The 11,233-nt window shown below is 50.2% G+C and overlaps 6 protein-coding genes across 6 annotated transcripts; 3 read left to right on the top strand and 3 right to left on the bottom strand.

Annotated features, from left to right (window-relative positions):
• Window positions 1-53: 53 nt before the first annotated feature.
• Window positions 54-648, bottom strand: AFUA_6G10640 (uncharacterized protein; the record flags this gene model as incomplete). Its single annotated transcript, XM_745859.1, has 2 exons — window positions 54-576; window positions 608-648. The coding sequence occupies 2 exons, from the start codon at window positions 646-648 to the stop codon at window positions 54-56; spliced, it is 564 nt and encodes a 187-aa protein (XP_750952.1).
• An 80-nt stretch (window positions 649-728) lies between these two features.
• Window positions 729-1,997, bottom strand: AFUA_6G10630 (GTPase GPN2; the record flags this gene model as incomplete). Its single annotated transcript, XM_745858.1, has 3 exons — window positions 729-1,385; window positions 1,439-1,539; window positions 1,610-1,997. 3 exons carry the CDS (start codon window positions 1,995-1,997, stop codon window positions 729-731), a joined length of 1,146 nt encoding a protein of 381 aa, XP_750951.1.
• A 130-nt stretch (window positions 1,998-2,127) lies between these two features.
• On the top strand, window positions 2,128-3,305 carry AFUA_6G10620 (WD40 repeat domain-containing protein; the record flags this gene model as incomplete). Its single annotated transcript, XM_745857.1, has 3 exons — window positions 2,128-2,137; window positions 2,187-2,442; window positions 2,504-3,305. The coding sequence occupies 3 exons, from the start codon at window positions 2,128-2,130 to the stop codon at window positions 3,303-3,305; spliced, it is 1,068 nt and encodes a 355-aa protein (XP_750950.1).
• A 224-nt stretch (window positions 3,306-3,529) lies between these two features.
• On the bottom strand, window positions 3,530-4,423 carry AFUA_6G10610 (ribose-5-phosphate isomerase RKI1; the record flags this gene model as incomplete). The annotated part of the gene is made up of 2 exons (XM_745856.1): window positions 3,530-3,969; window positions 4,045-4,423. The coding sequence occupies 2 exons, from the start codon at window positions 4,421-4,423 to the stop codon at window positions 3,530-3,532; spliced, it is 819 nt and encodes a 272-aa protein (XP_750949.1).
• Window positions 4,424-5,121: 698 nt separating this feature from the next.
• Window positions 5,122-7,020, top strand: ulaA (NEDD8-activating enzyme E1 regulatory subunit; the record flags this gene model as incomplete). Its single annotated transcript, XM_745855.2, has 2 exons — window positions 5,122-5,496; window positions 5,560-7,020. The coding sequence occupies 2 exons, from the start codon at window positions 5,122-5,124 to the stop codon at window positions 6,856-6,858; spliced, it is 1,674 nt and encodes a 557-aa protein (XP_750948.1). The 3' UTR covers window positions 6,859-7,020.
• A 289-nt stretch (window positions 7,021-7,309) lies between these two features.
• On the top strand, window positions 7,310-10,834 carry AFUA_6G10590 (putative ubiquitin-protein ligase (Asi3)). Its single transcript, XM_745854.2, has 2 exons — window positions 7,310-8,068; window positions 8,121-10,834. The coding sequence occupies exons 1-2, from the start codon at window positions 7,616-7,618 to the stop codon at window positions 10,584-10,586; spliced, it is 2,919 nt and encodes a 972-aa protein (XP_750947.1). The 5' UTR covers window positions 7,310-7,615; the 3' UTR covers window positions 10,587-10,834.
• The last annotated feature ends 399 nt before the right edge of the window (window positions 10,835-11,233 follow it).

Here is an 11,233-nt window from a genome sequence, read left to right as displayed (position 1 = left end):
CTGACGCCCAGCTCCGGATACACTCGCCCACATCCGATGCGCTGACACCGGCCTTACTCGCGAAGATGGTAAGGGAGGAAGTCGCGGAGATTTTCGGGGACTGGGGCGTCGGCCGGCTGGGTGGTGTTGGGGCCGGGGGTGTTAGTGGTGCGTTTCATCATGTGTTGTTTCTTGATTTGTTTCGGGTTCTGACATGAGTGAATAGTCAAATATTTGTCGCCTGCCACTTCGACAGCTATCATCCGGTGTCCGCGCGCGTCGTTCCGTCTCGTCTGGACGGCTCTTACGTATATGTCGCAAGTACCGGATTTTAATAATGGTGGGATGAAAAAGGGTGCTCCTGCGGGTGCAGAGAAGATGCGATCGTGTGTGTTTCGGGTAATGAAGGTGTCTGGGACGATGAAGAAGGTTGAGGAGGAGGCCATTCGGAGGGCGCGCAGGGAAATCTCGCGGCTGAAGGGGGCGGATGAGATGGGGGTTTTGGAAGGGTTGGTTGGGGGGTTGGAGGACAGGGAGGCCGCGGCTGTGGGCAGATTTGCCGCTGCCTCTGTGCGAGAGGTGATGGATGAGGATGATCTGGATATGGGAAGTGATGATGAGGATTAACCGGCTTCCATCGAATGGGCGATGTGTGTTCTCTCGTTGCATCATCAGGAGTTTGTGATAGATTGTTTGTTCATTAGAGATACCCTATAATACATGTACAGATAGACCATGAAGGACTCAAATCATGACTTCCGTATCACTTTTACGCCGCTGTCGGGGAGCGAGCCCCTGAAGTTCGCCAAGTCGGCATCGAGTTCATCGTCCTCTCTCGGCGGCGGCTGTGCAGCCTGTTCCCTGGCTTTCGCCTCGGCCTCGAGCTCACTGCGTTCTTGCGCGTCGTATTCGTCCTTCGCGTCGAGCCATCGTTCCTGGACGTCTCGGATATCCATGGTCCCTAGTCCTTCCCGGACAGCAACCTGCCAGATGGTATCGTTTGCACCCTCAGCGGGCCCGAATGCATACCCACTTGCCCTATCAATAACTCGCAACAAATTCATCATGCTCTTCTTGTCTTCCACGGCCAGTGTCTCAAATGCCACGAGCCCGAATTCTTCCACCAGGTCGATGATGGCATTGTTGAGGGCGCCAAATTTTGCATGTGATAATCGTGATGACTCGGCCTCTAGGTGTGGAAGGAGGTATGAAAGGTCTTGGACTTCCGTGTAGAAATCCAGGTTGAAAGGTAGGGGGGCGTAGTTCGAAAGGTTATCGATTTTAGTGAGGACGTTGATGTGAGGGAGATCCATCTGGAGCATGGCGCGGAGGGAAAGAAGGAGAGCGGATATATACATCGATGGTAGTGTGAGGTTGTATGAGTCAATGAGATGTATTACGATTAGCTGTAGCATTCATGTTAGCAGGAAAACTTGTGCTAAGATGAAGATGAACTGACTCTATAGCCCAGCTTTTGTATTCTGAAGAAAATATTCCGCAACGACGAATGATGCGTAAAGATTTCAACCTGGCCCGGACAATCAAATAGAACATAGTCCTCTATTCAGAAGAGTATCAACTATCGTGCTCTCGGTCGTATAGCAGTAATCAAGGATAGGTCAGGGCCTACCTCCGAGGTCCTTCAGCCCCTCCTCCAACCATTCAAAGTTCTCCTCCAGTTCCTCCAGTGCGTACAAGACACCGCCATTAGGGCCTAGTTGATCCTCACTCATGATCTCCTCGAGAGTGACGAGGTCGCGAACGTCCAGCGCACACGGATACGACGTCTTGTCATTTGCGGGGTCCAGATTTACGATAGAGCACTTCCGGCCGATAGCTCCCAAGAACTGATGCATACCGTTGCAATATGTTGACTTCCCCGCACCCGGAGGCCCTATTACCAGCTGCGCGAAAGGCATTTTAAGTTGCGAGCGGGAGAGATATGCGGCAAGCAAGGAATATAGTATTCTCCAATTCTCGATGGCTTCAAGATGCGGCGATGGCGGGGAGGGAAACATGTCAAGGCGGTATACGCAGGCAGAAAACGACCTAAAGCGCAAAGCTTCGATGACGCCGGGGGGGATCAATGATACTGATATAGCTTAGGACTGAACCGATTCACTTTCCTCTGAACAATTAAAGCACAATATGGCATCAAGTAAGGTCAATAGAAACCGCTGTACATGCTTGTACTGACCGCAATCTAGATCAATTCGCCGTCGCAAATCCGCCTGCAGATGCCATCTCCGCTTTGAAGTTCTCGCCGGATCCAAATTCAACGCGAATTGTCGTTTCATCATGGGACAAGAACGTCTACCTTTATGATCTGAGGGACGAGAATGGAAACGTTAGTGAAGGGAAGCTGTTACAAAAGTTTGAACATCGTGCGCCGGTGCTTGACCTGTGTTTTGGCGAGAATGAGGATGTGATCTACACAGCGGGTTTGGATTGGGACGTCCGAAAGTACGTTTTCCCATCGCCGCTTGGTGCTTTCTCTCGACTGACTGTCTCTTGTTATTGGCAGGATCGATGTCACATCATCTACACAGACAGTGCTTAGCAGCCATAACGCTGGGGTCCGGTGTGTCGCCTACAGCAAGGAGCATAACATTGTCATATCTGCGTCGTGGGACTCGACGCTACATGTGCACCGCGTGAATACTGAAGCCGACTCTATCCCCGCAATCATTCCTCTTCCTTCAAAGCCGTTCTCCATGTCTCTCACCGCCACGAAACTCGTTGTTGCCATGGCCTCGCGTTCCCTCCACATTTACGACCTGAAAGCATTGGCACTCCTTACAGACCAGTCGGACGCCACATCTCCCAACAAGGTTGATATCGAGCCATGGCAGCGACGAGAGAGCAGTCTCAAATTTATGACCCGCTGTGTTGCGTGCATGCCCGATGACGCTGGCTACGCATCCTCGAGCATTGAGGGACGAGTCGCAGTCGAGTGGTTCGATCCGTCTGCTGAGTCACAAGCACGGAAATATGCTTTCAAGTGTCATCGGCAGACGGCTGATGATGTTGACGTGGTATATCCCGTGAACACGCTTGCGTTCCACCCCATCCATGGAACATTCGCGTCCGGCGGTGGTGATGGTGTCGTTGCACTTTGGGATGGAATTGCGAAGAGGAGGATCAGGCAGTATCAGAAATACCCATCGAGCATTGCTGCTGTTGATTTCAGCGGCAATGGAAAGTACTTGGCGATTGCTGTTAGCCCTGGTTTTGAAGACGGAAAAGACGATGTCTCAGAGGGAACTGTCCGAATCTATGTGCGCGAATTGGGCGAGACTGAGGCGAAAGGAAAGGGTGCGAAATAAACATTTATACTGATAATTAGAATGTCTTTACTTTATGACTAGCGCGTGGAATTAAACTTGGGTAATAATTTACAGTAAAGCAAAGCTGTCCATTCTGGATTCTCAGCCGCGGTGAGATTCGACGGCAAGAAGTCATGCAGGAAGTTTTATGGTATCATATATGTCCAAGTCGCCTTTTTTCCGTTGTAGTCCACCGTGTAGAGTATATCAGTATGGGAAGAAGGCTAAGAAATGGCCTTCCTAACCGATACTGTGCCGTCGGGCATGCCAAAGTAAGCAGCGATGGGCTTCTGGCCTCCAACACCTCCAAGCGCTTGAGCCTGAGGTCCCGTCACACCGGAGAAAATGCCAACCTCCAGTACGCCCGCAATCATCTTAATCGCCTGCGCCAGGGCATCAACCTCCCAGATTCCTCCCTTTCCGCTCCCATCTTTACCAGCGGCGACGTCAGCCTTGGTGAGCAATGGAGGGAAAGGAGCGTCAATGATGTAGAAGTCCTGATCAGTCTTCAGGGGTCCCTTGGAGGTGCCGCTGGGCCGAATGGCAGGCTGAATGCTGCCCAACTCTCGCAGCTTGGTTAGGACACGAGGGGCGGCAATAGGTGCCACCTCAATGGGAATATATTTCCAATTCGTGAGGAGACGAGACTGGAGTTTGCGCGAGTCTGGACGTAAGTATTAGCCACGTTTTTGTCCTTCATTCCGGTTTCCGCCGCACGACGGCGTGACTCATCGCTAACCTGCCACGCAGATGAACTCCTTGGCCTGCAGAGCCACAATTTTCTCCTGAAAAAGACAGGCGCCGCCGCCCTTTATTAAGTTGAGCTCATCGTCAACCTCGTCCGCACCATCAAAGGCGACATCAAGTACGGTTCCTTCGGGTAGTGAATCAAAATCGACTGCTGTCAAGCCGGCGGAAAGGATGAGCTGTTTTGATTGGAAGCCGGTGGGAACGTATCTTGTCATAGAGGTATCAATGCCAGATTCTTTGATAGCCTCGACAACATATACAATAGTAGATCCGCTACCGATACCGACAAATTTGGCATCTTTGGGGTAGTGGTTGGCGACAGCGGCCTTACCGGCGGCGCGCTTTGCGGCCTCGATTACACTGGCCATATTGGACTGAAAACGAGTTGGAGGGTGATAGATGGGGGAAAGGGTAGGATAGATGGGATGGGATCGAGGGTACGAGATAAATGAGGAGAAACGGAACAAGGGCCGTGTCCTACAAAGCATAGATAGACAAGTTAGATTCAGAGCTGACAGGGCATGCATCCGTTGAGAAGGTTTTCTAGGGCCCACAGCTGGAGCACAATGGCCAGAAAACAAACCCCGGTGTGGGGGAGTCCAGTATCAGAGCCAAAGAAACTTTTCCGTGGAGCCACACGGCCACGACGAATGAACTTGAGAAACAGAGTGCACTTGAGAAAGAATCACCCACATGACATGTCAATAAAATGGTTCAATGGCAGATGCAATATTACAATTGAGCGAACCACAGAATAGACAACTCACCTGGTTCGTGTCAGGTACAATGTTTTTGACGGCGGGGTTATGGCGTCATACCTTATGTTCCAAAGTGCCTCAGGCGTCTCAGGCCACAACATCACATGGGCGCGCCTGGCTCTTGGTCATGTGATCACATCACAGTTATGCCCGACAATCATCAACACAAGCAGATGCATTGCTATGATCTTTGGTGGATAGGGCCCGTCGAATCTGCCCTTGTATTGGTTATCGCTTTTTTCCTTTGAATTTGAAGAGTACCTGATGAATACTCAAACCTACCTAAGGAACTATATCAACCACGCATTATGACTGATACTTTCCCTGCTGCCCTGGTAGGGCCGTCTTCGAAGGAGAGGAAGTACGATCGCCAACTACGTTTGTGGGCTGCGAGCGGGCAGCAAGCTCTTGAAGAGTCTCGTGTTTTATTGGTCAACTCCGATGGTTCCTGGGGAGATCAAGGCACTGGAGTATCGGGCGTGGCTGGCGTCGAAACCCTCAAGAACCTTGTGCTCCCCGGCATTGGTGGCTTCACCATTGTAGATCCTGCTGTTGTTACAGAGCCTGATCTGGGAGTGAACTTCTTTCTCGAGTCAGAGAGTCTGGGGAAATCTAGAGCTGAGGAAACCTGCCGCCTGTTGAGAGAGTTGAACCCAGATGTCGAAGGAAGTTTTCGTCCAAAGGTATATATGACTGCCACTTCTAGCTTGGCTTTGCGAATAGGCGGCGCTAATCTAAACTACTAGTCCATCTCAGAAGTCTTGCAACAGGAGCCAGACTTTCTTGCGCAGCATAGGCTGGTGTTGATATCCGGTCCTGTGAAACGTTCTACTTTAGATACTGTTTGCAACGCTGCCAAGGCACTGAATATCCCAGTGCTATATCTGCGCTCTGTCGGGTTCTACTCTGTCTTTTCCCTTCAGCTTCCAGCAGATTTTCCCATAGTAGAGACACATCCGGATCCTGAAGCGACACAAGACCTTCGTCTTCTTAACCCATGGCCAGAATTGGCAGCGGCTGGCGCCAGCATTAGCAACCTGGACAGTATGGACGACCACCAACATGGCCACGTGCCGTATGTATTGTTACTGCTTCACTACCTGGAAAAGTGGAAACAAGCCCATGACGGCAAGGTGCCTTCAAATTACAAGGAGAAATCAGAGTTCAGGGAGTTTGTTCGGGCTAGTGCCAGGACGAATAATGCCGAAGGAGGCGAAGAGAACTATGACGAGGCAGTTGCTGCGGTACTGAAATCATTGAATCCATTCAGTTTGCGCGGCTCAATCCGTGAGATTTTCGAGATGGACCAGTGCAAGAACCTCAAACAGAACTCAGCTGAATTCTGGCTCATTGCGGCAGCTGTTCATGAATTTTACCAAACGCACAAGGTGCTCCCTCTGCCTGGCTCGCTACCTGACATGAAAGCTCAATCGGCCGACTATGTCTCTCTTCAAAATATCTACAAATCGAAAGCAAGAAAGGACGTGGAAGAGGTAACAGCAACAGTCAGAAGGCTCGAAGCTCAGTTGGGACCACGGGCGGCCGTCATTCCCGACAAAGATATTGAGATATTTTGCAAGAACGCTGCTCACATCAAAGTTATTCATGGCCGTGATATCCCTCGCATCAACGGCGACGCGCAGACTCTGAAAGCGATCACAGATAACCTCAGCTCTTCCGAAGCACTTGTTCCGATCTTCATTGCCTGTCAAATTCTGGATGACATCGTGACCGACATTCAGGAATCCAATATCGCTGATGTATCTCTTGATGACGAGTCCCTGTGGAATACCCACATTCAACAAGTCATCAGTAATCTTGCCTCCGATCCTACTGCTATTGACGAACGAGCACGGGAGAAGATCTTGGAAGCTACGCAAGAGTTGAGACGCACAGAAGGTGGGGAGCTACATAACATATCCGCTCTCACAGGTGGGCTAGTGGCGCAGGAAGCACTGAAGGTGATCACAAGGCAGTATGTGCCACTGGACAACACATGCATATTTGATGGCGTACGGAGTCGCAGCGAGATGTACAGGTTGTGATAGTCTTACTCTTATGGCTTTTTACCATGACAGACAACAATTTGATACGAATGAATGAGTATCCTCAACACAATTTAACCTTCCTCTACCCTTATCTAATATTGTTAGCCAGACTGATGAGTACTTCTTCCAGACGCCTTTTTTAATTAAAAAAAAAAAAAAAAAAGTGATGTTTAATAGTGCTGTAAATGTCACCGTAGGCGCTATTTCAAGCAGGAATGACTACCACATCTCTGAGCCTGATTGTTTGGGATAATTATCATTAATTATCAACGCCCATTCTTCGATTAGAACATAAGTAGTCTAATCATCCAAAATCATATTGACAGTCGATTGCTCTCAGAAAGTCCTAAGGCACAACAGCTGGCCGAGGCACGTGCGGGAGACAGTTGGTACTACTACATCTGGTTTAGTGTCCTGGCTGGGACTTTGGGGGAAATCGCAACGATAAGCCCAAAATAACGCCCGAGGGATCATGATATCTCCATGTCAACTGGAACAAGGCCCTGTCCAACGAACAACCTTACATCAGCCACGCTGCTGGTACAATGTATCTCAACATCATCTCCTCTTGACTGACTCTTAGATGAGCAGAGCCCTTTGTCATGTTTTGTTGAAGATAAACCTTTTGTCTCTTTGTATTGCGAACCGATGATCTCATCCTCTCCAAGTGGCCAGTGTTGGGAGGCTTCTTCTAGTTTACGACGCCTCCTCATTTGGTCAGGATCTGCCTTTTGACAGAAGTCAAACAAACAATATGTCGTTCGTTCAGGATACCGCGACCATCCTTGCAACTCCAGCCGCCACAACTTCGGCATCCGCCATGCAATCTGTCAACTCTACAGCAATTACCACCGCCCAATATTCGCTGCTCTCGTCGCCTCGCGAGCTCCTCACTCTCCCATTACGTGGTTTGCGCCAGGCAGAGAGCCTTGCCTTTTCGACTATTCCGCGACAACTCTCGAGGTTAGTGGGGCTACCGGATATGGCGACTCGGATCTCAGGTCATGCCCCTGGAACAGGATCAGCGGCCGATGCGGCGGTAGCAGCAACACAGGCGGTGGCTGGAGCGGCAGGAGAGAGGATGGCTGATGCTGCCACGCAAATGGAAACAGGTGTTTATTTGGCAGAGTTTCTCCAAGCAATGAGGAGATTTAGCGGGTTCTTTTCATATCTGACCAGTCGGTGGTCCTTGGCTTGTTTTGCAGTGGTAAGAGATAAGCACATGGTGACAGACCTGAGTATCCTGACATACTTTAAAGGGTATAATTTTGAATCGTATCACGATCTATGCTTCGACCAGACGACATCTCACTCTAGACTTTCACCGACGCATGGCGCTGCGAATCATTCCCATTGTACTGTTCATCTCTCAGATCCTCGTCTTACTTCGTGCTATACGGTGTCAAACATCTCCTGATTACCCCCTCATCCGTTACGGAACCTCTGGGAAACGGTTGTCGCTTGATCATGCTGGTGGGGGCGGGTTCCTCTATTCTCTCAGTTCCACACTTTTATCATGGGAGTCCGATCAACAATCCTGCAGCGCGGTGAAGATGGGTCGGCCCGCCAACGAATCGGATGTTTCTTACGGCTCATTCGTTTTCTTGTGGCCTGTTTTTTTGCGGCTCTGTCTCAGCCACTTTGTTGAGACCCTCTCTTGCGCTTTGCAGGGAAGAGCGGTCGTGACCGAGGCTGGCATGTCTATCTTTGAGCATTCCCTTGCCTTCGCCGAGGCAGAGTCGATGATAAGTCAATCCATTGGCTTTGGGTTATTTGGCCTTTCCAAGCACGCCAGCAGCAAGGACAGCTCGTCATCTTCCAGCGAGTCCGCCCACTCGAATCTTCAGCTGCTTAGCAGATCGCAGGTCTTGGAACGAATGAACGTTACTCCCGAGTTGCTCTTGATTGCTTTGATCTCTTGTTGCAACAGCTTGACGTCCAACATTTTGGACGTGCTCGGTCAACAAAGCCGGTATCGCCTATTCAATACCGCTTTCTGGGGTCTTTGCTTTATGTCTGCTATGGTATGGGGTCTATTGACTGGCTCACCGACGGGCAGCGACACTGGCGTACTTAAATTTCCCACGGTTTGCATTGTTGACTTTGTACCTCACCTATTGGTATTACTAGGCATTGTCATTTGTGCGATTATTTATGTAGTCGCTCTCCTGATCACGGCTTTCTCATTACCAATGGACGATGGGCAGCCGCTTTCGCTTCGCGAACGATTTTCACTCGCCCACGAAAACATGCAAGGAGCGAACCAGATTCGGAATATCCGCTTCAACCGGCATGAGGATTTCTACACCACATTACTCCGGATTGGGTACACTGCTTTAACTGCTGCTAGTGAAGCGGTCTTTCTGAATGAAGGGAAAGCGGTCGTTGCACGTCCGATGACATGGTTGGAGGAGGATAGACTGGCGGAGATTGAAAAGTCCCGACGTTCACGCTCCTTCCAGCGCAGTTCAAGGTCCTACGACCAGGACGTGCCATTTACAGGTGTCGAACCGATCACCTTCGATATTTCAGAACCATCGCCAGAATGGGAAAGTGGGTATGGAAAGGAGAAACAGATCGAGAAACCTAAAGGCGGACCACGGTCTGTACGGTCTCAAACCGACCCTGGCAGTGTTGGCGCATTCCGAGGCGCGACCAGATGCTACCACGGCTTCTCTTTCTTTCGTGGCATTTTCTATCTCATCTTCAAGTGGAGCGCCTATGGATTCGACAGAATACTCGACCGAATCGGCCTCAGTGCGCGACCACAATGGCTGAAGGTTCTACTGGGGTCACGCCGACGGGGCCAAGAGGGAAATAGTAGCAGTCGGGCAGAATCGCTGGATTTCTGGATCCTGACTGATGAAGGCGAACTTGAGCTTCCTGGAGACTATGAGTTCGACGTAGAAAAGGAAATGCGAAAGAGGGAGCTTTCCATTGCACCGAAATGGGAGGAATCTGACGAGAAGCGTCTCGATGAGAAGCTCTATGGTTGGTGGAGAGCCGGCGGCTCGTGGGGTAACCAGGATCAAAGTCCCGACTATGTACCCTCTGACAGCGACGATCTTTGTGATACCACCAGCGTCGTATCTATGTCAACAAATGCTGAATCAGAGTGGGAAGACGAATCTGATGGCCGACGTACACCTACTCAACGCAGCCCATACCCAGCAGGTGTCTCGCGGGAGAGCACCCCTGTTGACGAGCCGTTGGTGGATGTTGGCTCTTTAGCGCGCCTCCTCGACCCTCGTGACCAGGAAAGCCGACATGAGGCACGTATCCTAGCTGCTCATCTAGCTGCCGGGCGAGATGGGCGCATTATGACGCGACGTCAATTCCAGCAAAAGATGGAGCGCGAGAGAGCGCAGGTTCTTCTATCCTCCCGGTTCTCAGGGAGTTCTGGGCAGCAGACGGGTAAAGAGAAGCGGAAACCGACTCCGGAAGAAGAATCTGAGATGCTCGAGAAGTTCATTCTGACTCGTCGATCGGAAGCCAATCGTGCCAATCCTGAGGCGCAGACGTGGGAATCAGGCGCCTCGGGCCTCGGACCGGACGGTCCACCGTGTGTTATCTGCCAGGCCAATCCACGTTCGATCATAACATGGCCATGCCGATGCCTTTGTATATGCGAGGAATGCAGAGTGAGCCTTGCTATGAACAATTTCGGCAGCTGTGTGACCTGCCGCCAGGAGGTTGGAGGGTTTGTAAGGTTATGGGTACCATAGGTCTCATGTTTGCATTATTTTCATTTGTATCCTATCACAAGTGGCGTCCGTTGTGGGGATTAGTACAGCGTACTGACAATGGTTCACCTCCTCTCTGAAGCGCAACTGATTTGACAGATTAGTGGTTTTTACCATGATGAAGTATAGTAGCTGCATTATGCTGCAAGCCTAGATAGTGGATCTGATATTATCATCAAAGCTGACCTTGCATCAACTGGTCTCTTGCGTAGACCAGGCTGGATTACATTAATTACGACCAATTTCCTGCAGGCATTCGAGGGTTTTTGTGCTGTTTCCTATGTCCGAAGGCGTCCCAGAGGGTCATTGGGCTTGAGATCAGACAAGGACGAGTATCTTGTTGGAGTGTACTGTCCTAGTCAATTTTATGTTGTCAGGATGGATGTTCCTTAGGGCAAGGGCAACATGCGATGTTGCTGATTATCGACTTTTTTTTAATAAAATTTTTTGACCTGCTTATTCTTGATCAGAAGCAGTGGCCATGTTAAAATTAATCCTCTGTCCTAGTCAATTTAGTAGTCTCTCAAGTTCGAGTTGGGGTATTGACGTATTGAAGTGACTGGTGTCTACAGATTCTTCGTTCTATAGTCGCTCAGATGCCAGCACAATAATGTAGGTAGCCTCCAACA

Source organism: Aspergillus fumigatus, chromosome 6 (genome assembly GCF_000002655.1).
Source record: "Aspergillus fumigatus Af293 chromosome 6, whole genome shotgun sequence".
NCBI lineage: Eukaryota > Fungi > Ascomycota > Eurotiomycetes > Eurotiales > Aspergillaceae > Aspergillus > Aspergillus fumigatus.
Note: the sequence above shows the minus strand (reverse complement) of the source record. Positions and strands in the feature narration are given on the sequence as shown.

What these genes read in the sequence shown, in the direction of transcription:
- AFUA_6G10590 (XM_745854.2), top strand. Translation starts at nt 7,616, where the DNA reads ATGTCGTTCGTTCAGGATACCGCGACCATCCTTGCAACTCCAGCCGCC. An exon ending in CCTTGGCTTGTTTTGCAGTG is followed by an intron (nt 8,069 to 8,120) that starts GTAAGAGATAAG and finishes CATACTTTAAAG; the next exon opens with GGTATAATTTTGAATCGTAT.